Source organism: Carlito syrichta, unplaced genomic scaffold (assembly GCF_000164805.1).
Source record: "Carlito syrichta isolate Samal-C Ts95f unplaced genomic scaffold, Tarsius_syrichta-2.0.1 Scaffold169692, whole genome shotgun sequence".
Lineage (NCBI taxonomy): Eukaryota > Metazoa > Chordata > Mammalia > Primates > Tarsiidae > Carlito > Carlito syrichta.
In genome coordinates, this window is record NW_007113788.1 from 122307 (window position 1) to 150088 (window position 27782).

The 27782-nt window shown below is 57.4% G+C and overlaps 3 protein-coding genes across 5 annotated transcripts in view; 2 read left to right on the plus strand and 1 right to left on the minus strand.

The window, feature by feature from the left end:
- The first annotated feature begins 252 nt into the window (after positions 1-252).
- E4F1 (E4F transcription factor 1) lies at positions 253-10340 on the plus strand. 3 transcript variants are annotated; one of them, XM_008051316.2, is made up of 14 exons: positions 253-533; positions 2859-3001; positions 4291-4396; positions 6712-6905; positions 6988-7108; positions 7268-7429; positions 7506-7675; positions 8062-8271; positions 8545-8650; positions 8793-9010; positions 9214-9412; positions 9478-9620; positions 9691-9753; positions 9833-10340. In XM_008051316.2, the coding sequence occupies exons 1-14, from the start codon at positions 380-382 to the stop codon at positions 10187-10189; spliced, it is 2346 nt and encodes a 781-aa protein (XP_008049507.1). In that variant the 5' UTR covers positions 253-379; the 3' UTR covers positions 10190-10340. The 3 variants fall into 3 exon arrangements, with proteins under 3 accessions (XP_008049507.1, XP_008049508.1, XP_008049509.1); XM_008051317.2 differs by having other exon boundaries at positions 9478-9568; XM_008051318.2 differs by lacking the exons at positions 8545-8650; positions 8793-9010 and having other exon boundaries at positions 8062-8124; positions 9271-9412.
- Positions 10341-11411: 1071 nt separating this feature from the next.
- Positions 11412-13418, plus strand: DNASE1L2 (deoxyribonuclease 1 like 2). The gene is given in 7 exon segments (XM_008051319.2): positions 11412-11591; positions 11668-11756; positions 11846-11929; positions 12006-12153; positions 12155-12289; positions 12401-12652; positions 13070-13418. Coding segments are annotated over 7 exon segments (909 nt in total). The 5' UTR covers positions 11412-11444; the 3' UTR covers positions 13124-13418.
- Positions 13419-14299: 881 nt separating this feature from the next.
- ECI1 (enoyl-CoA delta isomerase 1) overlaps positions 14300-27782 on the minus strand; it is a 14464-nt gene continuing 981 nt past the window's right edge. The window contains exons 2-6 of the mRNA XM_008051320.1: positions 20650-20777; positions 18625-18771; positions 17627-17748; positions 17337-17515; positions 14300-14804 (exon numbers count right to left, since the gene is read on the minus strand). Of these exons, the coding sequence (XP_008049511.1) occupies positions 14638-14804; positions 17337-17515; positions 17627-17748; positions 18625-18771; positions 20650-20766 (732 nt within the window). The 5' untranslated portion in view covers positions 20767-20777 and the 3' untranslated portion in view covers positions 14300-14637. The remainder of the gene's footprint in view (positions 14805-17336; positions 17516-17626; positions 17749-18624; positions 18772-20649; positions 20778-27782) is intronic.

A 27782-nucleotide genomic window follows, 5' to 3' on the forward strand; every position in this document is an offset into this window, starting at 1 on the left:
GAGATACAGCCCGCGGGTCCCTCTCCTCCGGCTCTCCAGTCTGGGCGTAGCGCCCGGAATCTACGCCCCGCCCCAGGAGAGTTCCTTTCCAGCCTCCCCAGTCCTCCGATCTGGCCACGCCCCCTACTCGTCTAAGCACGCTCATCCGGCGGGACCGTCTCCTGCCTGTCAATCTGCTTATCGGGCCACGCCCCTCCCTACCGTCCCGCCCAGTCTCGGCTCCCCACCTCTCCCGTTCCCCGCCCCTCCCCCTGTCCGTCAACTCCACTCTGGCCCCGCCCCGCCCTCCTCGCGGCGTTCCCTCTCGCAGGCCCCGGCGCGGCCCGTTGTTATGACGACACGGTCGTAAATCCGCCATCTTCCTGCGGCGCGTTGCGACATGGAGGGCGCGATGGCAGTTCGGGTGACGGCCGCTCATACGGCAGAAGCCCCGACCGAAGCCGGGCGGGAAGCGAGCGAGGGCGGGATCGCGGCAGCGGCGGCCTTGGCCCCCGGCGGCTTCCTGGGCCTCCCGGCGCCCTTCAGCGAGGAAGGTAACAGAGCCGGATGCGGCCAGGGTGGGGGCGGCTCAGCGCGGGCTGGCGGAGGACCCGATGGCCTGAGTGCGGGCGTGACAGACCCTCCCAGACCCGGATTCCTCGCGGGCCTCCCGGGCCCCGCGTGGGCCCTCGTAGTCTTCCACGCCCACCCCCCCCCGGCTTTGTCCGACCTCGCGGGCCTCCCGTGCGGGACGCTCAGCACCTCCGTGTCGCGTCCATCATACTCACTGGGGCTCAGTGTAAACCTCCGCAAGCGCTGTCAGCGCCAGCCCTGCCCCTCCGGCCGTCGGCCCGGCCCCTCGGCGGCTCCTGCCCTGAGCGTGGCCCTGCCCTCTCGGCCCCTGGCGGATCACTCGGGCCCTGGTCGGGGCGGGGCTGGAGGCTCCAGGAGGGCGGGGCCTCGGGCCGCCTCAAGATCTGGGCTCGGGTCCTGGCTGTGGGGGGGCAGCAGCGCCCGGTGGAAGAGAACTGGTGAGCGACAGCCGGCTTGCGGGCTGCGTCCCAGACCTGCCACTTTATGGCTCTTTGATCCTGGACAGGTAAACCACACCTCTCTCAGCCCCCATTTCCCCTTACACAATGGGTTGGCGGCTGCTGCCGCCGGTGGTGGAGCAAGCATTTACCCTGTGTCGTGTTTTTTCATTCTCAACCCCATCCTGAGAGGTGGATGCTATTATTATTATTTATTCCATTTGGGGGGTGAGGAAGATTGAGACTCAGAGATGTGGAAGTGACCGGGTTACCCAGCTAGTAAGTAGCAAGGACTGAATTGGGTCCCAGGACTGTGAAGCTCCTCAACTCAGCCCCTTCAGCTTCTGAGTTCTGCGGCTTCCCAGGAGCTCATGAAAATTAAAATAGAGTGTGCGTGTCAGGCGCTGAGAACAGGGCACTGGGTTCCTTTTGGAGACAGAGCTTGGCCTATACTCTCTGTATTTGTCCCATGAGGCTGCACTTTGGGTCAGACAGGAAGAGAGTTGGCTAGTGATATTGGGGTAAGGGTGATCTTGTCTTTGTCCCCACAGGATTTGTAGTCTTGGTGCAGTTTTTTCTTGCTCTTAATCTGGCTTGGAGAGGGGCAGTGCCCTCCTAGAGCAGGGTCTCTTTGGAAGTGGCTGTTTCCTGCTGGGCTTGCCCAGCCTTATCTCAGTGTGAAATGGGCTGGGCATGTCCCCTTCTGGGGTGGGGCTCCTTCAACCGCAATACCCTGATGCCGAGTCAGGCTTGGTGGGAGGGGTGGGAAGGTTGAGAGGGTGGCGGGCACCTCAGTGCTTGGTTTGTGATTGAGCCATCTGGAGGGAACTGTCCTCTGTCAGGTGTCCTTCTGCAGGCGAGTCATAGCTGTGGTTTGGCCTTCTATTTGCTCATTCATTTAGCAAACATTTATCAGACTCCTTCAAGCACCAGGCCTGGTTTTGACCTAGATGTGGGGCTGAACATAAAGTGGTGGGAACTAGTCGACTTTATGGAAGCAGAAGGAACAGCTCCTCCATCCCTCTGGGCAAACAGGGTCTCTGGAGTGGACCCTCAGGTTCAGGCTTTGTCTCCAACACTCAGCAGTTGGGTGACCTTGAACTTCAAATAATTTTTCTAGGATGGGTATAGTCATTTCTATTTCCCAGGGTCCTGGCAGGATTTGGTGACTGTCCCCTGTGAGATGCTTGGCACACAGTAGGGACTCAGAGCATGGAGTCTCTTCTGCAGGGCCTAGGGCCAGCATGTGATGGTGAGGGGCCCAGGGACGTGGGAGCCCTTGGGATAGCTCCACTGTTGGTGTCTCCATCTGAGCAGGGTTGCTGCTGTGGGGGATCAGTGAAGCCCCAAGTCAGTGAGCAAGGCCGGGCGTGGGTCAGGATCCCTGCTGCTTCTGTGTTTGCTGAGATCTTGCCTCTACCAGCCTGCTAGTCAGCCCCTTTTGCTGAGAGACGGCTACCAACGTGCCCAAGGGCACATTCAGACCCCAGCAGTCTTAAACCCTGGTCTACTGTCCCCAAACTGGCATGGGGACATACATCCCTCCACCTCCTGACCCCTCTCTGGGACTTATTCTCTTCACTGGAGGGAGAGCTTTGTGTCCAACAGCCTCAGTGGATCTCAGGGCCTGATGTGCGGCTGGGGCCACCCCTGCTAGGCGCTGACTCCCCTGGGCAGGCCTTGCTCCTGCAGACCTCTAGAGGATGGGGGTCACCCCCTGGAGTTTCCTGGGCATGTTCTTAGCAGCCTCTGGGTGACCACTGGAGGAGTTCTGGTCGGTGCCATCCTGGGGAGAGTCTGCCTGGCCTGGTCCCCCATTGGGGTCTGCTGACCGCAGGCTCCTTGTAGATGAGGATGATGTGCACAGATGTGGCCGCTGCCAGGTGGAGTTCACTGCCTTGGAGGACTTTGTTCAGCACAAGCTTCAGAAGACCTGCCAGCGGGCCCTTCAGGATGCCCTTCCTGCTACTACCTCGCTGCTGGGCCAGGAGGTGAGCCCCCACCCCACTGCCACCACATGCACGTGCCCCTCCCTGGGCTCACCTGATGGGAAGAGGAGAAGGAAGCAGTGTGCCAGGACAGACCTGTGTAGCTGGTTCCTGGAACATGTGGGCGGGCAGACAGTAGGCACCTGACTGGGCCAGAGAGGGCCTGGATATGCTAAGAGCCTGGGGGTACTGTGTGGCATCTTGGGGTGGCCCAGCCTTCTTAGCAGCCTCTGACTGAAGCTTGCACAGTTGGGAAACTAGAGTCTCTCTTGGCTTGGAGGGTATCACGGTGGCTTTTTTCTCCGTGGCTTTTTTTTTTTTGAATTGGCGTCTCACTCTGTCACTCAGGCTAGAGTGCAGTGGCATGGTCTCAGCTCACTGCAGCCTGGATCTCCTGGACTCAGGGGATTCTCCCACCTCAGCGTCCCAAGTAACTGGGACCACAGGCACGTGCCATCATGCCTGGCTAATTTTTTGATTTTCTTGTAGAGACAGGGTCTTACTATGCTGCCCAGGCTAGCCTTGAATTTCTGGGCTCAAGCAATCCTCCAGCCTTGGCCTCCCAAAGTGCTGGGATCATAAGCGTGAGCCATAGCGCCTGGCCTGTGGCTTATCTTCCATCCTGTGCAGAGTTTCTGGGGATCCCACAAGCAAAGTGTAGCCCCGTAGGTCCTGCCACTCTGTCATAAAGATGGCCAGCTTTGTTGCGCCCCTGTGCTTGAGGCTAGACACACAGTCGTGTTAAGTCCCACAGTACCCCCATAGGGTGGGAGCTCTTGCCGTCCTCATGCAGAGAAAAGAGAGGAGGCTCAAAGCGGCAGTGGTCTTAGGCCACTGGCAGGGAGAGGCTCAGATGTCATCTCACTCCGACCTCGTGCTTCTTCCCTGCCCCCTCCCAGAGGTGCCCTCTTCCCCAGGGAGGCCCGCAGCCTTCTCCTCTGACCCCTGGCTGGGGCTAGTGGCTTGGTCACACCTTCATTCCGGCGAGCCAGCTCAGCTCACACCAGAGTTGCTGCTGGTTACTCTCCATGGTGCTCAGTGCTGTGGATCTGGCCCATGGTGGCCAGAGCCATGAGAGTGATGGGGCTGACCCCGGCCCAGGGTTGGAGGGGCCAGGCTGGGAGTTGGGCTCAGTCAGAGCTGTGGTCCTGCAGGGGAAGACACCAGCCCCACCCAGCTGTCCCACTCCAGGCCTACGCTGCCACAGCCATGTGCCAAGGGAGCCCAGGCCTCTTCTGGGAACTCTGGAGCCCACAGATGTTTCCCCTTCGTTACCTGTCCCCCATTGGCAGGTGGTGCCGGCAGCAGCGGGCCCGGAGCCGCCCATCACCGTGGCCCACATTGTGGTGGAGGCAGCCTCCCTGGCAGCAGACATCAGCCATACGCCGGACCTTGTCGGTAAGCTGGCTGTCCATGCGTCACTGGCCTGACAGCCCTCTGGTCAGGACTGGAGGATGGGGCCCCTTGCTGCCTGTATCCTCCCTTCCCTAGAGTAAGTCCTGGCTTGGGGGGCTGAGGCCCTATGACCCTTCCCCAGGGCAGGGCCCGCAGGAGCCTTGGCAACAAAGGGGAAGCAGGGCGTCCACAGTGGCCTGGGCAGCCCTGGCACCCCAGGCATCAGTTTCTGGTGTGTGCCATCCTGAGCTGGTTGTTCTCTCCTGTGGGCTCTCCCAGGCTGTCTCTGCCCTGGTCTTCCTGGAGTCTTCCCTGCTTCTCTGCTGTCCCATTTCCTACCCCCTGCCTATAGGCAGAGCCCACCAGGGCACCCGGATGGCCCACCTGCCCCAGCAGGGGCTCTGGAGGGTCAGTGTGGTATGGGCAGTCTCTGCCCACTGCCTGGCCTTGAGTTCCCCTCTCCAGCACTCGCTCTGGCGTGGGTGGTGGTGGCTGCCCTGGTTCTCACCAGCTTTTATGAGCATACAACGCCAAGCCTTGTGGCTGGTTTTAAGTTAAGGTGCTTTGCTGTTGTGCGGCGGGAGGGGCCCGTTGTAGGTCTGGGCTGGGTCAGGCTCTCATTCATCAGGGACAGATGCACACGCTGTGGGGACATCCAAGGGCAACCTGGGCTGGTGGAGGGAGCTGGGGAAGGGCCGGGTGGCTGGGGTGCGGGCGCCAGGGCAGGAGGCTGCTCGTCCTGACGTACAAGGAAGGAGCCTGTGATCCAGCTGCTCTCTGGGAGGCAGCTGCAGCGCCTGGCTTGATCCCATGCTGCCTTTCTCTGGCCTTCCTCTGACAGAGACACTCATCAGATGAGGGCTGGGGATGTCTGGGTGGCGGCTGGACCCGCTCCTGCCCTGGTGTGGTGTTTGGCTTCTAGATGGGTGGCATCATTTGAAAACACGAACTCCCTGGGTTCCTGCAGCTTTTCCAGGTCCCGGGCCTCTGGCCAGCCAGGCCTCTTTCCATCCACCTGACCTCTGGCGGGTCCAAGGCTCGGCTAGGCATGGTAGCTCCGTGTGAAAGGGCTCCTCTCTGGGCACTCCAGCCTCTCTGGTGCCCTTGGGTTTCTCCCTTTGCAGGCATTCTGGGTGCCCTGCGTGTGCCCCTTGGCCAATCAGGAGCCCAGGGTTAGCCGGCACTCCTGTTGGCCTCATGTGGAGATGGCTCTGGGGTCCTGTTGGTGGTCCAGGACTGTGGCACTGAGGGAGGTGGGCTGTGCCAGGCCCAATCCTCACTGGGCAGGGGTCTGGTCAGCTGTGTGGGAGGCTGGGACCCCCTTCCGTCCCTCCTGCCTCTCCCCTGGAAACAAGCCTGTACCTCTTCTCTGCACTTGCGGCGGCCTGTTCCCCCTCAGGTCCCCCGTTCCCCCTCAGGTCCTCTGTTCCCCTTCAGGTCCGTGCCAGTCAGGCTGTGTTCTCTTGCAAGGTCACTTCTGGGGCGTCAAGCGTGCCAGCAGGGCACGGGTGTGCGAAGCCTTAATTGTTCCTGAGTCACGGCATCTTTGTTCTGTTTCGATAGAATGGCTTGTCAAAACAAGATGCCAGCCGAATGAGATGGTTTCTAAGTCGTGGCTTCACAGCTGTTTCCCATCTGTCATTCTTATGAGCAGAAAATGGGAAGTGTGTTTACAGTGTGGCCTTGCACGCTGTCAGAGCCCTCAACACCCAGGAGAAGCTCAGACTTCCTTTCCTCAGGCTGGCCCAGGTGTCTGGAGAGTGCTCTCTCTCCCAGGCTGAGCCTTCCCGGCCTGCCCGGGGAAGGGGCTTTGGGGGCCCTGCTGGCAGCCCCACCAGCGGTGGCTCCAGAGACATCTCCTCTGTGGTGGTGGGAGCCACTGCGGCGAGCAGAACAGAAGCCGTGGGCACACTGACCTGTCTGCTGTCCCTCCCTGGCTCCCTGTCCCCAGTTCCCACGTGTCCTCTTGGCTTAGGGGAGGAAGCATCTGTACTCATGGTGGGTCTCTCCACTGGGGTGTTTTGGGAGCCCTGGGGCATCTCTGGGCAGGTCCGTGGAATGGGCAGGGGTGTCTCCCCCCACTCAGGCTGACCTCAGAGCTGCTGAGTGGCCCCCAGCTGCCTTCCTGGCCTCTGTGTCGAGGCCTCCTCAATGCTGGCGGGGTCTGACACTTGGCCCAAAATGGCAAGTCCGTGCTCCTGGGCTGGGTGGGCAGGGCGGCTCCATGGCCCCAGCAGGCTTTCTGTGCACAGATCTCCTCGGAGGTGACAGAGCCTGCGGGAGGGTCCTGAGGCTCAGGCTGACCTGCCCCTCCTCAGGTGGTGGGCACATCAAAGAGGTCATTGTGGCTGCTGAGGCGGCACCAGGTGGCAGTGAGATGGCAGAGGCTCCCAGCAGCCCCAGCCGGCAGGCACTCAGGCTGGCTGGGGAGGGTGAGCAGGCCCAGGTCAAGCTGCTGGTGAACAAGGACGGCCGCTACGTGTGCACGCTGTGCCACAAGACCTTCAAGACGGTGAGTTGGAGCCGTGGGCGGGCCAGGCCTGCCTTCTCTCCCGCGGGGAGTTGCCCTGAGCCTCACTGCCCCTCCCCTGCAGGGCAGCATCCTCAAGGCCCACATGGTCACCCACAGCAGCCGCAAGGACCACGAGTGCAAGCTCTGCGGGGCCTCCTTCCGGACCAAGGGCTCGCTTATCCGGCACCACCGGCGGCACACAGGTGAGACAGGCTGGGGCCTGGGGTCGGAGGCACACGGCACCTGCCGACTGGCCCTAGGCCACCACCTCAGCCTCGCAGCCCCTGGCTCTGGGGTGAGGCAGGGGTTTCATGCCTGCCAGCCTGTCATGGCTGCCTGGCACTGACGGGTCCTCTCTGCAGACGAGCGCCCCTACAAATGCTCCAAGTGTGGGAAGAGCTTCCGGGAGTCAGGCGCGCTGACCCGGCACCTCAAGTCTCTCACCCCGTGCACAGAAAAACTCCGCTTCAGCATGAGCAAGGATTTGGTTGTCAGCAAAGAGGACGTGCCTGCAGGTCAGCATGGTATGGGGGCTGCTTGGGCCGCTGGGGACAGCCTGGCTGATACAGTTCTTCAAGGACTCCCTTGGTCTGCCTTAAGGGTCTGGAGCTGCCACCTTGGGGACGGTTACATCATCGCCTGTAACAGGCGACCCCATGGAGACTTCGCCTGTGATTCATCTGGTGACAGATGCCAAAGGCACTGTCATCCACGAAGTCCATGTCCAGATGCAGGAGCTGCCCCTGGGCATGAAAGCCCTGGCCCCAGAGGTGGGGACACACTTGGGGGAGCCCCCGCAGGGGCTGTTCTGTCCTCTGCCCACTCGGTGTCAGGCTGTGTTCTGGGCACTCACTATAGCAGGAACGGGACAGAACTGGGCCTGGCTTCTGGAGCTCAGTAACTGCAGGGGAGACGGGAGGTGGGCGGTAGGAAAAGCTTGTTAGTAAACAGCACGCCAGAGGGCGGGGGAGGGGTGAGGGAGAGTGGGCTGGGGTCAAGGTCAGCAGGGAGGGCTGGCTTCATCCAGGTAGAGAGAGGCAGGTGAGAGCCATGGGGCTCTGCGGGTGTGCAGAAGCCTGACCCTTTGTCTTGGCATGAGAGTGGGTTCCGCCTGCAAGGATGCCTGACTAACCTCCCTTCCCCACCTCTCCTGCAGCCCCCCGTCCCTGAGGACCTTCCTTGTCCTGGTGAGGGCAGCCGTGAGAACCTGCTGCACCAGGCCATGCAGAACTCCGGCATCGTCCTGGAGCGTGTCACTGGGGAGGAGGGTGCCCTGGAGCCAGCCTCTCGTACCAGGTGCAGTCTCCAGCCCCTGGGAGGTACAGCCCCGGAACTGCCACTGCTGGAGGTGCAGCCGATGGAGACAGTAGGTGCTTGCGCGGTAGGTGCCTGTGTGGTCAGCGTGCTCCTTCCAGGGACTGGGCCCGGGTGCCTGGTTACCATGCTGGCCTGGGCCGCCAGCCTCCCTGGGGCAGAAAGTAGTGTGGCTTTCTGCAGTGAGTCTGTCCACTGCTTTGCTTACTGCCTTCCCTGGGGTCACGAGGGAGCCCATCAATGTACGGGCTGTGGTTGTGTCCTTGGTACTGCCAGGGTACAGCCTGAAGTGGGTGCTAGAGACTGCCCGTGGTTCCCCTGGCAGGTGGTCAGTGAGGCCTCTGCTGTGCCCAGAACCCACCTGTGCCCTCAGTGCAGTGAGACCTTCCCGACAGCAGCCACTCTGGAGGCCCACAAGAGGGGCCATGCAGGTGGGTGACAGGAGGGTGAGTAGGCCCTCAGGCAGTAGATGGGCTGTGGGGGTCCGGGGTGGGCCCACAGGTGGTGGACCCAGCTGGTCTGTGGGCGGGCGGGTGGGGGATGGGCCTGGCCTGATGCCGTTTGTGGTTGCAGGGCCAAGGCCGTTCACCTGCATGCAGTGTGGCAAGGCCTTCCCCAAGGCCTACCTGCTCAAGAAGCACCAGGAGGTACACGTGCACGAGCGCCGCTTCCGCTGTGGGGACTGTGGGAAGCTCTACAAGACCATTGCCCATGTGCGTGGCCACCGGCGTGTCCATTCAGACGAGCGGCCCTACCCTTGTCCCGAGTGTGGCAAGCGCTATAAGACCAAGGTGGGCCTTGGCGCCTGAACCCCCTCGGGAGCTCCCAGCCCTGCGGCCAGACCTGCCCCCTTGCCAGCTCCTACCTTCCCTCCTTGCCCCATCACCCTCAGCCTGTTCAGGCGCGATGCAGCCATCACTTGGCCCCAGCGGCGGGAGGGGAGAGTGCGGTTGTGGGCAGAGGCCAGCCTGGCACTGACAGCGGGTCTCCCCAGAATGCCCAGCAGGTGCACTTCCGGACACACCTGGAAGAGAAGCCACATGTGTGCCAGTTCTGCAGCCGAGGCTTCCGGGAGAAGGGCTCGCTGGTGCGGCACGTGAGACACCACACGGGCGAGAAGCCTTTCAAGTGCTACAAGTGCGGCCGTGGCTTCGCTGAGCACGGCACCCTCAACCGCCACCTGCGCACCAAAGGTCTGGGCCACCACGGGATGGGGGGAGCGGGAGGCCCCAGGCCCTGACTGAGCCCCTGCCGGCAGGGGGCTGCCTGCTGGAGGTGGAGGAGCTGCTGGTATCTGAGGAGAGCCCTGCGGCGGCTGCCACCGTCCTAACAGAGGACCCACATACCGTGCTGGTGGAGTTCTCATCCGTGGTGGCCGACACCCAGGAGTACATCATTGAGGTGGGTGTGGGGCTGAGGGCTAGGAGGGGGCCCAGGGGCAGCCAAGGCTGACCTCTGACCGTCTGCCCAGGCCACTGCAGATGACGCAGAGACCAGTGAAGCCACAGAGATCATCGAGGGCACCCAGACGGAGGTGAGGGCTGGGTAGGACAGGAGTGGCCTGGCTGTCTCTTGCGTCCCCAGTCCCTGGGGCTGAGCTGTGTGCCCCACAGGTGGACAGCCACATCATGAAGGTGGTGCAGCAGATCGTGCACCAGGCCAGCGCTGGGCACCAGATCATCGTGCAGAATGTGACCATGGATGAGGACGCAGGGCTGGGCCCGGAGGCGGCCACCGCCGACACCATCACTATTGCCACCCCTGAGAGCCTGACAGAGCAGGTGGCCATGACACTGGCATCAGCCATCAGCGAGGGCACTGTGCTCACAGCCCGCACAGGGGCAAATGGCACCGAACAGGCCACCGTGACCATGGTGTCATCGGAGGACATCGAGATCCTGGAACACGCGGGTGAGCTGGTCATTTCCTCGCCAGAGGGCCAGCTGGAGGTGCAGACGGTCATCGTGTAGTGCAGGGCCCATGAGTCCCAGCTTGGCTGGGATGGGGCTGAGGACTCTGAGCCTGCCTTGGAGAGAGATGAATGCAGCCATCCTGGGATGGAGGGTATAAATAATAAATATAGAGCGTTTGTTGCTTTACAATAAAACATGAAAACCTGCAGCTTGTGATGTTGCGGCCGTGGTGGCCTCTGGGGCTGGTGCCTTCGCAGTTTCCCTGGCAATGGTGCTGCCTGCCCGGGCCTTGCTTCAGACTTGACGCCTGGTCACCCCACCCAGGGCTCCTGCCAGCCCTGGCGGCATCTCTGGTGCGTGGGTGTCTCTGGCATGTTGATGGGCAGCCTCCTGCTGCCGCCCTGCCCATCTGGAGCTGTGACCCCAGCCACCTCGGCTGTGGGGCGGGTGGGAGGAGGGTGTTGCTTCCTGCCTCCAGCCCTGGGGCTGCCGGAGCAGACTGAGGCAGGGAGACCCAAGACCTGGGCTCAGCTGGGCTCTCCCATGGTGAGGATGTGTGGGCAGAGCAGCAGGAGATGCGGGGCCAGACGCGGGTCTGGTCTTCCCTGAGCACTGTGCCTTGGTTTCCCCAAGGGGATGCAGCTCAAGGAGGCAGGTTCTGGGCCACCCAGTTCTGGGGGCGGGCACAAGGACGAGGCCTGTACTGCAGACGTGGCTGATCCTCCATCCCCGTTCTGAGACTCCTCGGGCTGGCAGGGGCTTCTGAGGCAGCTCAGACAGGTCCCTTGCTCTCACCCTTGGGCTGTCTGGGAATGGGAGCCAGGAGTCTGAGTCCAGCTCCACTGAGGGGGCGGGGCCCAGTGCAGCCCGGCCCCTCCCTGGACCAGAGCCTCAAATACCCACCCATGGCCCTGGCATCAGAACTGCTGCCTGACCAAGAGCAGTTGGTCCTGTGCCGAGACACCCCCAGCCAGGACACAGCATCTCCATCTAACCAGGACCCCAAGCCTCTTGTATCCCCTCATTCTCCTCCTAGGTGAGTCTGGGGCTGAGTTAAGCTGGCAGGTGACTGGGAGGATCCCTCTGTTGGGGTTTGTTCCCCTCATCGTGGGAGGGCAGCTGCAGGCGGAGAGCCCGGCCCACTGCTCTGGGGAGACCTTGGGGCACAGGTGAGGACGTGCCTTGGCACTGGCCAGCACTGGGCGAGTCCCGCAGGGCTGGGGCCCGAAACGGAGAGAGGGGTCAGGGCGTCTGAGTTCAGGTCCTTGCTCAGCCGCTGCACCTGTCCCTCCCAGCGCCCCTGCTCAGCACCATGGGCGGGCCCTGGGCTCTGCTGGCCACGCTCTGGGCGCTAGGGGCCGCCGAGGCTGCTGCTGCGCTGCGCATCGGAGCCTTCAACATCCAGAGCTTCGGCGACAGCAAAGCGTCAGACCCGGCTTGTGGTCCTGTCATTGCGCAGGTGAGGCGGGGGCAGGCTGGGACCGGGCAGGGCGCCGTGGCCTCTGGGGGAATGAGACCTACACTGTCCCTAGCAGATCCTGACTGGCTACGACATCGCGCTGGTGCAGGAGGTGCGAGACCCCGACCTGAGCGCCGTGTCCGCGCTCATGGAGCAGATCAACAGGTGTGGCCGGTGGGGCCCGGAACGCGACCCCGCCGGGATCCCCGCCCAGCTCAGTGCCCTGACCCAGGGCCCCGCCCGTGTCTCCGCAGCGTGTCCAAGCACGAGTACAGCTTTGTGAGCAGCGAGCCCCTGGGGCGGGACCAGTACAAGGAAATGTACCTGTACGTCTACAGGTGAGGGGCGCACCGCAAGGAGGGGCGCGTGGGCCGCGGGTGGCGGGCTCAGAGCGACACCGCCCTCTGCCCCCAGGAAGGAAACGGTGTCAGTCGTGGACACCTATCAGTACCCGGACCCCGAGGACTCCTTCAGCCGCGAGCCTTTCGTGGTCAAGTTCTCCGTCCCCGGCTCAGGTGAGGCCGGCCCCGCCCCCAGCCCTCCCCGGCTCTCCCTCGGGCCCTGACGCCCCCGTGCCCTCTGTAGCTGCCAAGGAGCTGGTGCTGATCCCGCTGCACGCGGCCCCGCACCAGGCCGTGGCCGAGATCGACGCGCTCTACGACGTGTACCTGGACGTGATTGACAAGTGGGGCTCCGACGTAAGCCCGTGCCCTTGGACTGGGGCCCGGCGTGCGCGCCCCGGGGGCTTGGGCCACGGAGGATGGGGCCGGGCGGCCGAGGAAAGGCTCAGACCAGCTCCGCGCCCGCAGGACATGCTGTTCCTGGGCGACTTCAATGCTGACTGCAACTACGTGCGGCCGCAAGACTGGGCCGCCATCCGCCTGCGCAGCAGCGAGGTCTTCAAGTGGCTCATCCCCGACAGCGCCGACACCACGGTGGGCAACTCGGACTGCGCCTACGACCGCATTGTGGTGTGCGGCGCGCGCCTGCGCAGGTGCCTAAAGCCCCAGTCGGCCGCCGTGCACGACTTCCAGGCGGAATTCGGCCTGGACCAGACTCAGGTGAGTGGAGAAGGGGCGAGCGCGGAGCCGGTCCCGGGATCCCCGGACACCCTGGAACACACAGCCGAGAGCGGCCGGCAACTGCTGCCCAGGGCAGGCCCTGTCCCAGCTCCCGGCCCGAGGGCATGTGGTGGAGGGCCCCTGGAGGCTCACCTGCGCAGCTTGGGCCGGATAGCTTGCCCACAGCCCTCAGCCTTTCCCCTGCCAGGGCCAGGGGTGGGTCCCCCTGCACCCTTGCCCCTGCCCTACTTCGGCAGCAGCGTTGGGAGTACACACCCAGGCCTCACTAGCTCCTCTCCAGAGGCAGTGGCTTGTAGACACCCAGTGGGCCCCACCCTGGTGGGGGTGTCCCGAGGTGGAGGCAGAGGGAGGAGGGGGACCAGCAGGACCGCTGAGTCTCACTTCTTCTTCCTCCAGGCCCTGGCCATCAGTGACCACTTTCCTGTGGAGGTGACCTTCAAGTCCCACTGACCACTGGAGATCTGGCCAGGGCACAGCACCTGCGGACTCTAACCCCAGGGAAGAGCCCCACAGTGGCTCCTTCAGGGTGGCAGCTACTCCTCAGTGAGGCCACAGGCAGAGCCTGGTGGGTGTGGACGAGTGGTCATGGACATGTTATATGACCACTCTGAGCCTGTTTCCCCATCTGTAGGATGGGCTACCACCACCTACCTCATAGGGTTGTCGTGAGGAGTCCCCATGAGGGGCTGGACAGTGCCTGACACACGTCTGCTCAATAAACGAGCTGTGCTCAGCCCAGACCACACAGCTTGGCTTTGAGGCCTGTCCTTTCTCAGGACTCAGCCCTACTGGGGCACAAGCCTGGGTCCCACGGCCCATGACCCTAGCTCTGTTAGGGGACAGGGACAACCTGGCCTGTCCACTTCACATCCTGGTGGGAACTGGCCATGTCCAGACCATGTTGGCCCCAGAATGCAGGCTGGGAAGGACCTTGTTTATTCTTTGTGCAAACTATAAATGCTCCTCAGAACTCGTACTATACCTAGGACAGTGATGGTGCTGATGTGACAGCTGCTTCCTGGGCCCTGCAGGAACCCTCAGGTGCTGGTCTGTCCCAGGGGCTCTGGTCTTACCCAACCCTTCAGAGGGAGGTCAGGGAATTGGCCCACACCCCAGCTGGCCAGCTCCTCTGGAACTTTTTGGGAATCCCTCCGCAGTGGGTGAGCTGAACTCCTCTCCCTGCCCAGGCAGGTGGTCTCCCTGTGCCCTGGGTGAAGCCCACACATAAGAATCAGGAACCAGCAGTTTCGCAGAGATACCAGGAAACTGACAGGGGCCCAGTGAGGTTTTTAGTTTCCAAAACATTTCATCTTTGGCAGGATTTGGGAACTGGCCTGAATCATATGGGAAGACATACCTTTGCTTTAAGAGTTTGGACAAGTTTGGTTCTTGCAAAATCTTTCTATAATAAGATCTAGGACCCTAGCAGTGGCCTCCTAGCAACAGCACGCCATGTGCCCATTTCCCCCTCAAGATCCCTGTTTCTCTGGATTGCTGTGCTCTCTTCATCCAAGTGAACAAGCGCAGTGACCAAAGGGCTTTTCTCTGGGGGGGTCCTGTGTGGGTCGTGGGGACTGAGACAACCTGGCTTTACACCTCCAGCAAGAAGGCAGCCCAGAGGCCAGGGATGGCTAACGTAAGAACTTTATTTACAACTCTGCTTTGGAAAAGGAAACACTTGCTGAGGCCCAGGACAGCCCCACCTGCCAGCTCAGGGTCCGAGTCCAGACACTGTCCTCCAGCCTCCCTTCCTGCTAGGCAAAGACAACTGTTTTATGTGTTGGGGGGGCGGGGCTTGGGACATTGGGTTACAAGGAATAGGACCTTCTATTGAAGATCGGCAAAACAAAGCCCTGGGAAATACTTTTAAGTAGAAAAATACCTTGTTTAAGACTCCCTTGGGAGAGGTGGACTCCTGTGGTGGGGGGAGCACACAGGACTGAAAGCCTCTGGCAGCTGAGCCACTAGCCTCTCTTTTGTCTGAGCTTTTCTAAGTACACCTGCAGGGACTTCTGAATGGAGTCTCTGGAGAGGAAGCTGACAAAGTTCTGGATGTCCGCGTCACGCTGTTTGATCAGGTGGTCTGCTGTGGCCTTTCGCATCATGGCCTTGGTCAGCTGTCGAGCGTGGTCTAAAGAAAATGGGACCCACCACTGAAACCCACTTTCAGAGATGGTGGGAATCATTCCCAGCCTTTATGTGAAAGTCCAGACAGAAACTCTGGCAGAAAATCCAGTTTCTCTTCATTTTGAGTTGGAGCCTCACTCTGTTGCCCAGGCTAGAGTGCAACGGCATGCTCACGGCCACTGTAGCCTCAATCTGCTGGGCTCAGGTGATCCTTCCACCTCAGCCTTCCAAGTAGCTGGAACCACAGGCATGTGCCACCACACCCAAGTAATTTTTTGATTTATTGTAGAGAAAATGTCTCACCATGTTGCCCAGGCTGGTCTCGAGACCCTGAGCTCAGGCATTCCTCTCACCTCTGCCTCCCAAAGTGGCTTGAGCCACTGCACCTGGCCACCAATTTTTCTTAAAAACGTACTGGATGGGCTGGGCTCAGTGGCTCAGCCTGTAATCCCAGCACTTTGGGAGCCCGAGGCGAGTGGATTGCCTGAGCCTCTGGGGTTAAGACCAGCCTGGGGAACTTCGTGAGACCTCCTCTCTACAATAAATAAAAAATTAGCCGGGCATTGTAGCACATGCCTGTAGTTCCAGCTACTTGGAAGGCTGAGGCAGAAGGATTGCCTGAGCCCAGCAGGTCAACGCTGGGGTGGCCATGAGCATGCCACTGTACTCCAGCCTGGGCAATGCAGTGAGATGCCAACTCAAAACAAACAAACAAAACAAAACATACTGGATAATACTGAAAAAATTGTTTTACTTTTTTTTTGAGTTGGAGTCTCACTCTGTCGCCCAGACTGGAGTGTAGTGGCCACTCCCGGCTACCGCAGCCTCGACCTGCTGGATTCCGGCGATCCTTCTGCCTCAGCCTTCCAAGTAGCTGGAACTACAGGCGCGCGTTACCATGCCCGGCTAATTTTTTGATTTTATTGTAGAGATGAGGTCTCGCCAAGTTGCCCAGGCGGGTCTCGAACCCGCGGGCTCAGGCAATCCACTCACCTCAGCCTCCCAAAGGCACGGGATTACAGGCTGAGCCACCGAGCCTGGCTGCTTTTTTACTTTTTAAGAGATAGGGTCTTGCCCTGTTGCCCAGGCTGGAGTGCAGTGGTGCAAGAATAGCTCACTTCAACCTTTAACTCCTGGGCTTCATGGGATCCTCCTGCCTTAGCCTCAAGTAGCTGGGACTACAGGCATACACCACCATGCCCAGCTAATTTTTTAATTTTTATTTTCATAGAGATGGGGTCTTGGTACATTGCCCAGGCTGAAAATTTCTTTTTTAATGTTTTAGCTTCACCCAATTATATTATTGAGGATATTTTCCATGTCACTAAATAGTCTTTTACAGCATAATTAATCGCTGCACGGTATTCAGTCATTTATATCAGGGTTGGCAAACTGGCTCCCCAATGCCCTCAAGCTTTTAATGGTTTTTACACTTTTGAATAGTTGAAAATAATCAGAAGAAGGTTACTATTTTTTGACATGTGAAAATTATGTGAGCCGATCTTGGTGGCTCAGACTGTAATCCCAGCATTTTGGGAGGCTGAGGTGAGTGGGTTGCCTTGAGCCTGAAGGTTCAAGACTCGCCTGTGCAACTTGGCGAGACCTCATCACTACAATAAAATAAAAAAAATTAGCTGGGCCTGGTGTGCGCGCCTGTAGTTCCAGCTACTCGGAAGGCTGAGGCGGAAGGCTTGCCGGAGTCCAGCAGGTCAAGGCTGCGGTGGCTGGGAGCGGCCTGCACTGCACTCCAGTCTGGGCGACAGAGTAAGACTTCAACTCAAAAAAAAAAAAAAAAAAGAAAAAGAAAATTATGTGAAAGTCAAATTTCAGGGCCCACAAAATTTTACTGGAAAACAGCCACACCAATCAGTTCACATCTTCCCCATGGCTCTCTCACGCTATGAAAACCTTAACCCACAGAGCTGACAAGAGACCTGCTCCTTACACACAGGATTAGCAGGTCCCTGGTCTACGGCACTGTTGATATGAGCAGCCCTATTTTTATAAAAAAGACAAGCAGGTTTTCAGTTGTCTTTGTGGGGTTGAAAGGAGGACCCAAGTCCCAACCACTGTTCTAGAACCTGTGTGACCTTATTGGAAAGAGTCTCTGCAGATATAATTAAGATCGTCTTGGATCTAGGGTGGGCCCTAAATCCAACGGCAGGTATCTCTTTGGGAGATGGGAGAGGGAGATTTGAGAGACACACAGGGAAGAAGCCACAAGGGTGGAGGCAGAAACTGGGATGTGGACACCTGAAGCCGCCAGAATCTATTAGAGGCAGGAAGAACCCACTCCCATCCCGAGTCTTTGGAGGGAGTGTGGTCCTGCCCACATCTTGATTTGGACCTCTGGTCTCCAGAAGTGTGAGAACACCTGTGGTACAGCCACCCCGTGTGTGATGCCTGGCTGTGACAGTCCCAGGACACTCATAAGCTTGTGAAGATGGACGGCCCTGAGCACAAGCACGACTTTTCTGTGTGGAACCCTCTGGTTGCACCAGGACCGCTGGGCTGCCCCTCGCCCTGCACCCCTCACCTGGAACGGCCAGCCACTCGGCCATCACTGAGAGCGCTGTGCTCTGCACCTGGTCCTCAGGCACTACCTGGTCCACTATGCCCACCTGGAGGGCCTCTGCCGGCTGGAAGAGCAGCCCCAGCTGCAGGGCGCGCTCTGCGGCTCGGTGCCCAATGGTGTTCACGAGGGTGTCTTTGAACCTGGAAGACAGACACCCACTCACCCTGAGATCATGGGCTCCCAGGTGGGTCTTGTCCTGCGAGACAGACAGCAAGACAGCCGCTGAGTATGGGTACAGGCCCCGGCCTTACCAGAAGGGGGCGATGATACCCAGCTGTGTCTCGTTGAGCCCTATGTTGTACTTGGGGTTGTTGGCCAGGATGCGGTAGTCACAGGTGAGGGAGATCAGGCAGCCTCCGGCGGGGCAGACTCCCTGGGTGGAGAAGCCAGACCGCCTGAGCTCTGGGGGTGCTGCAGGCTCCAATGGCATCCCAGAGGGTGGGGGTCCAAAGAAGGGCCTGCAGGTGGTGTGTGCCCCCAGGGCGCCCCAGGACCAGCACAGTCTTGGTAAGCCCCATGGGGAAAAGGGCCGGGAAGGACCTGGCCCCTGGGAATCAGCAGCTGGGGTCTTGGGCTTTCCTGTCACTTGGGGGCCCTGATGACCGTGTTCAGGGTCATCAGGTCTTGGAAACCAGGTAAGTCACTTATCTACATCATCTGGTTGGCGTAGCAAGTCGCTTTCCCTCATAGCTTTTGTTCGATGCTAAAGTGCCACATAAGTATTTGGCTGGAGCTGTCATTTTCCGTTATACCCCTGGGGGCCCATTACCTCCCCAGCAGCCAGCACTACCAGGATGTCCCAGGAACCCCAAACAGGCTCCACATCAGTCTTTGCTGCTGTGCCCCCTAGCGTTTCCTAACTCAGCCATCCCTCCCTTCTGCCGGGGCCGCAACTGTCTTTCACAACACCCTGGTTCCTGGGGTTGAGCCTCCCCTTGTCCTTGGCCTCCCTTGCCTTCCCCAGTTCACCCTGGCACAGCCTCTCTGGGTCCCTGGGGGATGTGAGTCCTGTTTCCCACCTGCCAGAGTCCTTCTAAAGCCTTGTTTGTCCTGCCCAGGCCACACCCCCATCTGCCTTTTCAGCAGGTGGTGTGGTCGGCAGGAGCACACTTGCCTATGCAGGCCTCAGGGTCTCCCCAGCTGCCCCTCTGCCACTGAGAGCTTCCGAGGCAGTGACCAGTGTTTGCCCCCACCCTCACAGCTGGCCCCACATGAGCCAGAGAGGCCACTTGGGGGTGGGGACACTCACGTTGACGGCAGCGACCACCACCAGGTTGGACAGGTAGAACCGCAGCCACAGCTCCTGCACGGCCTTCCAGTACTCAGCATAGTGGGCTGGGTTCCGCCCACACATCTCCCGCAGGTCCAAGCCCGACGAGAAGACGCCAGGGCAGTCCTGGAGGAGTGGTTGGGCTGAGTGCCTGTCAGAGTCCTCCCAGTCGGCATCACAGCACCATGGCCAGGGAGCCCAGAGCATGAGGGACAGTGGGGCCAGGTCATACTCAGGGCAGCAGACTGTGGCCCCTCCAGAGCCCAGACCTCTCTCAAAGCCCATTTTCCTCTACCACTAGCTCCTTCTAACTTGAAAGGTGACCCTCAGTGAGCTTTCTGACCCAACAAAGGGATTTCTTTCTTTCTTTTTTTTTTTGAGTTGGAGTCTCACTCTTCTGTCGCCCAGACTGGAGTGCAGTGGCCACTCCCGGCCACCGCAGCCTCGACCTGCTGGGCTCTGGCGATCCTTCCGCCTCAGCCTTCCAAGTAGCCGGAATTACTACTATGCGCTACAATGCCCGGCTAATTTTTTGAATTATTGTAGAGATGAGGTCTCACCAAGTTGCCTAGGCGGGTCTCGAACCCGCGGGCTCAGGCAAGGGATTTCTATGCTGGCCCCACATGCTGCTTACCCTGGTCCTGGCACTGAGCAGGGGTCTGATGCCTGAGGGAGGCATGAGTGGAGCCAGGATAAAGCCACCCCTGTCTTGGAGGACTGTCTCCTCTCCTCATCGACCATTGCACACCCTCCGTTCTGGGTCTCACTCAGTCCCACTCTCCTGGGCCTGAAAGATGTCTCTTACAGCTGGACGCAGTGGCTCACACCTGTAATCCCAGCACTTTGGGAGGCAGAGGCAAGAGGATTACCTAGCTGGGTTTGGTGGCTCAGCCTGTAATCCCGTGCTTTGGGAGCCTGAGGTGAATGGATTGCCTGAGCCCGCGGGTTCGAGACCTGCCTAGGCAACTTGGCGAGACCTCATCTCTACAAGAAATCAAAAAATCAGCCGGGCGTGGTAGCGCATACCTGTAATTCCGGCTACTTGGAAGGCTGAGGCGGAAGGATCACTGGAGCCCAGCAGATCGAGGCTACAGTGACTGGGAGCGGCCATTGCACTCCAGTCTGGGCGGCAGAGTGAGACTCCAACTCAAAAAAAAAAAAGAGGATTACCTGAGCCCATGAGTTTGAGACCAGCCTGGGCAACTTGGTGAGATTTAGTGTCTACAATACATTAAAAAAAAAAATAGCCAGGCGTGATGGCGCATGCTTGTGGTTCCAGCTACTTGGAAGGCTGAAGTGGAAGGACTGCCTGAGCCCAGCAGGCTGAGGCTGCAGTGGCTGTGAGAATGTCACTGCCCTCCAGCCTGGGTGACAGAGGGAGACTGACTCAAAAAAGAAAAAAAAGATGCTGCTTACTGCCCTCTGGGACCTTGGTAACGACACCGTGCTCATGTGTTCTGGCATTGCCAGCACTAGGGGAGATGTTGAGGTTTCTTCCAGAACTCACATGGAAGAAATTTGCCCTTGGAGAACTTGGTCTTATGACTGGCCCAACGAGGAATGGAAAGCATGGCTTTTGGCACGTGTCATTCATGGGACTGGATTGAGGCATCCAGGGGATCCTAGGAGGACACCCTGGGAACCCACTGCCAAGTTTGCATAGGACCCACATTCTATGAAGCAGGGCTCAAGGAGACCCCTGCAGACATGTCACTCTCCTTCATAGATCTGGCCTGGACGCTTGGCACCATGGCTCTCTCCAGTGTGTGCTCAGAGGCACGGGCCTGGGAAGACTGTCTTGGATGCTGGTCAACCTTACAGACAATGATCTGCCAAAGCACACCAGCAAGTTGGGGTTCCAGAAGCCTCTCCTGGGAGCACCTGGTGTGCTGCCTGGCTTGTTGGTACCATGTGATGGCAGGCACCAACCTCTCCCAGTGTGGCGACAGATATGTGCATTGATCAGAACACTCAGGGACCAGGGAAGGCTAAGCAGGCACCCACCGAGGTCACAACCAGGCCGCGGAAGGTCTTGTCATTCTCTAGCTTCTCCAGGTTGATGACCAGCTCCGTCAGGAAATCCAGGCTGAGGCTGTTCACAGGTGGGTTCTTGAATTTCATCACAGCAATCCCTGATTTAAACGAGGAAGAGGATGTTCACACCCAGCACCAGAAAGCACCCAACAGCCTGCATCCTTGATCAGGCCATAGTAGCTGCCTGGTTTGGGAGAGGGAGGGATTCACCCACTTAGACTCAGACTCTCACTCTGTTGCCCAGGCTGGAGTACAATGGCACACTCTCAGCCACCCCAGCCTCAATCTGCTGGGCTCAGGCAATCCTTCCACCTCAGCCTTCCAAGTAGCTGGAACTACAGGCATACAGCACCAGGCCCAACTAATTTTTTTTTTTTTTTGATTCGAGGTCTCACTCTGTCACCTGGAGGTCTCACTCAGACTGGAGTGCAGTGGCATGATCACAGGTCACCACAGCCTCAACCTCCTGGACTCAGGTGATCCGTCCACCTCAAGATCCCAAGTGGCTAGGACTATAGGCATGTGCCACCATGTCTGGCTCATTTTTTTTGATTTATTGAAGAGATGAGGTCTCGCTATGTTGCCCAGCTTGGTCACGAATTCCTGGGCTCAAGTGGTTCTCCTAACTTGGCCTCCCAATGTGCTGGGACTACAGACGTGGGCCACTGTTCACTTTTTTTTTGAGTTGGAGTCTCACTCTGTCGCCCAGGCTGGAGTGCAGTGGCATACTCACGGCTACTCCAGCAATGACCTGCTGGGCTCCAGCAATCCTTCCACCTCAGCCTTCCGGAACTACAGACACATGCTACCATGCTCCGCTAATTTTTTGATTTATTGTAGAGACGAGGACTTGCCAAGTTGCCTGGGCTGGTATCGAACCCGCAGGCTCAGGCAATCCACTTGCCTAGGCCTCCCAAAGTGCTGGGATTATAGGCTGAACCACCAAGCCCAGCTGCTCATTACTTTTTTTTTTTTTTTGAGTTGGAGTCTCACTCTGTTGCCCAGACTGAAGTGCAGTGGCTGCTCCCAGTCACCGCAGCCTTGACCTGCTGGACTCCGGCGATCCTTCCGCCTCTGCCTTCCAAGTAGCTGGAACTACAGGCGCGCTACCACGCCCAAATAATTTTTGATTTATTGTAGAGATGAGGTCTCACCAAGTTGCCCAGGTGGGTCTCGAACCCGCAGGTTCAGGCAATCCACTCACCTCAGCCTCCCAAGGCGTGGGATTACAGGCTGAGCCACTGAGCCTGGCTCTCATTACTTTTTAAGATGGAATAATATCCCACTGTGTGGACAGATCACATTTTGTTATTCATCCACTGATGGACACTTGAACTGGTCTCACCTTTGGGCTGTATGAGCACTGTAGCAGTACATATGGCATGGACAGGTTTTATTCTTTTTTTAACACCTGTTTTCAATTATCTTAGGTTTATACCTAGGAGTCAGATTGGTGGTCACTTGGTAACTTTTTCAGGATACCCCAAACTATATTGTTGAGATGAATGTTTTATATCGTCAGTTCTGGATTTATAGGGAGGCTGCATGGACAGTGTTGTTCCCATGTGCCCTGGTGCAGCCACTGCACTGGTCTTCTGTGGTCCAGGCCTTCCAGTTTCCTGACAGAGCTCTGGACCCATCGGTGCTGCTCAGAGATAAAGTGTCACCAACACAGACTGGTCATGTCCCTCACCTCAGGATGAGCCCTCAGTGCCTGAATGTTACAGACGCAACACAAGCTGCCTCACCTCTACCTTGGTCTCCCTTTCAGGCCCATCCTCACCCAGAGTCCTGGTCTGTGCCCTGAAGTTTTGTCAGGTTTCCTCAGGTCTCCATGGCTTTGCTTGGGCCCTGCCATCTGCTGATAATGCCTGTCTCCTCTGAAATAGTTTTTTTTTTTTTAAAGTTGGAGTCTCACTCTGTCTCACAGGCTGGTGTGCAGTGGCATGCTCACAGCTTACCATAGCCTTGACCTCTTGGGCTCAGGCGATCCTTCCACCTCAGCCTCCTGAGTAGCTGGGATTACAGGTATGTGCCACCATGCCTGGCTAATTTTTGATTTTTTTTTTTTTTTAATAGAGATTAGGTCTCACTATGTGGCCCAGGCTGGTGTCGAACTGCTGGGCTCAAGCAATTCTCCTGCCTTGGCCTTCCAGAGAGCTGGGATTACAGCTCATCACACCCAGCCCCTTTTCAACATTGAAAACCCAGCTTCTTTCCAGTTAACCAGAAAGAAAGTCTAAAAATAACAGACACAAGACTATAAACAGTTGGCTCAGCCTATAATCCCAGCACTTTGGGAGGCTGAGGTGAGTGGATTGCCTGAGCCCACAGGTCCGAGATCAGCCCAGGCAGCCTGGCAAGACCTTGTCTCTACAATAAAATAAAAAATAGCTGGGCATGGTAGCGTGCGTCTATAGTTCTGGCTACTTGGAAGGCTGAGGTGGAAGGATCGCTGGAGCCCAGAAGGTCGATGCTGGAGTGGTCGTGAGCGTGCATGCCACTGTACTCCAGCCTGGGCAAAGGAGTAAGACTCCAACTCAACACAACAAAAACATATTAGAGTCCAGATAAGACCCTATAGCAGAGGTCCCAACCAGGTCATGGACCAGTTCCAGTCTGTGGTTAGGAACCAGGCTGCACAGCAGGAGGTGAGTGGTGGCAAGCAGAGCTCTGCCTCCTGTCAGATAAGTGGTAGCATCAGATTCTCATAGGAGTGCGAACCCTGTTGTGAACTGCACATGCAAGGGAGCTAGGTTGTATGCTCCTTATGAGAGTCTAATACCTGATGGTTTTCCCCTTCGCCCCACCTGTGGAAAAACTGTCTTCCATGAAACTGAAAAAGGTTAAGGACTGCTGCCCTATAGGTTCTGGCGGTCTCCATCCAGAGGTCAGGCCAGATCCTCATTAGCAGTGACCTTAATGAAATTTCCTCTGTAGCCAAAGGGTGTCTGTTAAGCAGCCCTCAGAGTCCTCCTTCTTCCCCCTCCTGCTTTGCTGACCTTCTACCCTGGGGCTAGGCAAACTTTCTGTTAAAGGGCCAGGGAGTAAATCTTTTCAGCACTGCAGGCCACATGATCACTGTCATAACCAGTCAGTATGAAAGCAGTCACAGACAGTATGTAAATGAATAAATACAGAGTATGTGTGCCAATAAGACTTTATTTACAAAAACAAGGGGGAGGCTGGGTGTGGTGGTTCACGCCTATAATCTCAGCACTTTGGGAGGTGGAGGTGAGAGGATTGCCTGAGCCCAGGGGGTCAAGACCAACCTGGGTAACTTGGCAAGACCTCATCTCCACAAAAAAAATTTTTTTTAAAATTAGCCAGGCATGGTGGTACATGCCTGTAGTTCTGAACTTGGAAGGCTGAGGCAGAAGGATCTCCTGAGCCTAGCAGGTTGAGGCTGTGGTGGCCGTGATTGTGCCACTGCACTCCAGCCTGGGTGACAGAGTGAGGCTCTGACTCAAAAAAACAAGAACAAAATCAAGCCCTCCCCCCCCGAAAAATCCCCAAGTGGACAGGACTTGCCGATTTCTCTTTTGTAACATAATTAATTTTTTTTTGAGTTGGAGTCTCACTCTGTTGCCCAGGCTGGAGGCCAGTGGCATGTTCATGGCCACTGCGGCCTCCACCTGCTGGGCTCAGGTGATCCTTACGCCTCAGCCTTCCAAGTAGGTGGAACTACTGGCATGCACCATCACGCCTGGCTAATTTTTCTCGATTTATTGTAGAGATGAGGTCTCGTCAAGTTGCCCAGCTGGTCTCAAACCTGTAGGCTTAGGCAATCCTCTCACCTCGGCATCCCAAAGTGCTGGGATTATAGGCATCAGCCACCGTGCCTGGCCTGTAACATCATTTTTAAGTTCAATAATTTACAAGAGAAAAGAACCAGATTGCTGTTGGTAAATGCTGACTGCTCATATTCAGAGAGCTTTGATGTTGGTCTCTGAACCCATGGTACTGAGGGAGAAGAAAAACACAGAATGTTCTGATTTGCTGCAGGAGGCCCAGTAGTCTCCAACAGGGCAGAGAGACCCGCGGGTTTTTTCTTCTGCCCATAGAGCACTGTGGGTGAAGAGCTCATGAAGGTTTTGTTGAGACAGGGAGAGTTACAAATGAACAGAATAGAAAGGGATACATTGTTTCCAGTATATTCTGCTCAAGGTATTTCTGCCCCAGTATGTCAAGTGCCAAGGTATGAAGGGGAGAGATAAACAATACTGAGGACCAGGCCCCCAAGGAAGAAAGAACAAAAAACCCAGAGAGGCGGCAGCAGGCTCCCAGGACAGGAGGACTCGGAGGAAAACAGTCAGGGCACACTGGTCATCCTCTCCTCAGCCTCACTGCTGCTGTGGGTTGAACTGTGTCCCCCTAAAAAGACCTTAGAGTCCCATCACCTGGTATTTGTGCATGTGCCCTTATTTGAAAATAGGGTCTTTGCAGATGCAAGTTAGGACGAGGTCACACTAGCAGAGGGAGGGCCCTTAATCCAACATGGCTGGTGTCCGCTAAGATAAGATGAGAAGGCCATGTAAAGACAGAGGTGGAAACTGCAGCAAAGTGTCCACAAGCCAAGGGATGCCCAGACCTGCCAGCAGCCACCAAAAGCTGGAAAGGCAAGGAAGGGTCCTCCCCTGGAGCCTTAGGCGGGAATGCGGTCCTTGATTTCGGACTTCTGGTCTCCAGCACTGGGAGGATGCACTGCTGTCATCTGAGTCCCTCCGTGTGTGGCACTTTGTGACAGCAGCCCCAGGACACAAATGCAATCATCACCTTCTTCTGCCCCTTCTTCACCTCCGAGCAGGAACAAGGGCCCCACGGGATGTGGTGAAATCTCATCCCTGCAGACATCACCTGCCTCGGCCCCTGCAGCCAGGCACGCTTGCTCTCAGGTCAGCTGCCTGCGGAGGATTGGTCCAGCCCCTCCTGGGCATCCTGACTACAGCACAACCCCGCTGTCACCCGGAGGCAGTTCTCTGGCAAGAACTCCACTTCAGCTGGAAGTAAAAGCTTCCCTAAAAATTGATCCTGTAACCGACTGCACACCACCCAGAGCTGCCACATCCATTCTGGGCTCTGAGAGCCTCTTCACCTTCTGCCCCAGTCTCCAAGAACCTGGGGAAGGTCAGCAAGGTTGCTTCTGCCCATCTGGGATTTGGGTCATTGATCCTGATTTCTTCTGAAGGAGCAGGTGGCAGAGTTTGTCACACTTTTTCCTTTCAGAATTTCCTCACCAGCGTTTCTGTCTCCATTCCACTTCGTGCTTCACCAATATGTTCGGTTTCTCCTTTTTTTCTTCAGCAGCCAAGTCCTGTGTCCTTGTGGGAGCAGAAGTGGCCTTAACTTCTTGAGCAGAAAAATCTAAGAACCAAATATCCAAAGAAAAGCTCTAGTCGGGGAGGGGGTCCTGCTTCAAGCTTGTGTAATGATAGATGCTAAAACCATGAGGGTCAGATGCTCCTAAACGCTCCACAGTCCATCCACTCATGCAGCCAGCAGCAGAGAAGACAGGAGAGATAGGGCCTGCCCTCATGTAGCTGCTGGTCACCCTGGCTTGGGTCACCTGTTTGTGCCTCTTGTCTCAAGCAAGGGCAGACCCCAAGGGTTGCAGAAACCACCACTCACTCAAGGAGCATCTCCCTGGCAAGGACCTCAGAAGTCTCTGGATTGTTGTTACCACTAACCATTTTCTGGGAATGAGACCTACATCTTGAAGGCAAATGGGCTCTTTGGGGACCTTTGATTCATGAGAAGAGGCTACGGGAGTATATAAGGTGCACATACAAAAACCAGAGCCAGCTTCAGCAACAGGCTCCCCAAAGCTGGTTCAGAGGGAGGTTTCTAAAATGGACTCTGAGCTTGGCAGAATTGGGAAATGGGGGAAAGGTAAAGAGGCCAAAGGTAGTGTGAGTTCACTAATGAGAACTGGAAGAGCCTGGCATCATGGGGTAAGCAGCTGCATGACTGGCTCGGGGTGGATATCAGATACATGCTACGTGAATGAAATCCTGAACAGTATCTGAAGTCAGCTTCAGCACAGCCCCCACAAAAACATTTCTCAAGGACATCTGTGCTGTTGCTTCATCCAGCCTAGGCCGCCCCGAAGGACCAACAGACCTCAGTGCTGCCATTTAACAACATCTGGCTGTTCTACAGCAGGGACAATCAGGTCTGGCTTCCTGACCCCAAACCCCACTATCTCACTGAGCCTCAAAGTCACCAAGTTCTTATGGAGTGGGGAAATGCTTTTGTTATCTCGCCAGCCCTTTCTTACTGGTCATAATATATGTAAATTGTGGTAAGCTATGCCTGATCTAATACTACTCTAACCACTGTGCAGTGTGCAACCCAGCATCTTTAGCTATGCTCCAAGTGTCATGCAATTCCCACCACCCATTCCGGTACTTCACAGGGTGTGTTTCTGTAGCTTTTGTGTTTTTGGTGAGACAGGTTCTCACTACGTTGCCCAGGCTGGTCTTGAACTTCTGGCCTCAAGTGATCCTCCTGCCTTGGCTTCCCAAAGTGCTGGGACTATAGGCTTGAGCCACCCTGCTTGGCTTGTTTTGTACTTTTTGAGATATATTTGTATCTGTCACAGAAATGAGCCTTCCAAAACCTCACATTTTTGTCAGACTTATAGTTGGCCTTAACCCAAGGCCCCTCACCACCTTGCCCATACAGCCCTCAGCTCAGAGAAAGAACAGAACCAAGGTCGGAGGCACAGGAAGTCCCGAGCTGTGCCAGGCAAGGGTTGGAGGGTTTGAGTCTGGGGGATGGGGAGGCCAGGGCTGCAGGCCTATTTGGGGAGGGGGATGGCTTCCTCCAGGAGGCAGCAGGGCCTCTCCTAAAAGCTTCTGAGTCCACAGCATCTCAGGATCCAGCTCAGGTCTCCTCTCTGGAGGGAAACCATGGGTTCCTTTTTCTTTTTTTTGAGTTGGAGTCTCACTCTGTCATCCAGACTGGAGTGCAGTGGCCGCTCCTGGTCACCGCAGCCTCGACCTACTGGGCTCTGGTGATCTTTCTGCCTCTGCCTTCCAAGTAGCTGGAACTACAGGCATGCACTACCATGCCCGGCTAATTTTTTTTTTTTTGAGTTGGAG

Bases quoted from the DNA above. Each gene is read 5' to 3' on its own strand.
- E4F1 (XM_008051316.2), top strand. From the start codon at position 380: ATGGAGGGCGCGATGGCAGTTCGGGTGACGGCCGCTCATACGGCAGAA. The intron at 7,109-7,267 runs GTGAGACAGGCT...TCCTCTCTGCAG, and splicing joins GCACCACCGGCGGCACACAG to ACGAGCGCCCCTACAAATGC. The intron at 9,413-9,477 runs GTCTGGGCCACC...CCCTGCCGGCAG, and splicing joins CCGCCACCTGCGCACCAAAG to GGGGCTGCCTGCTGGAGGTG.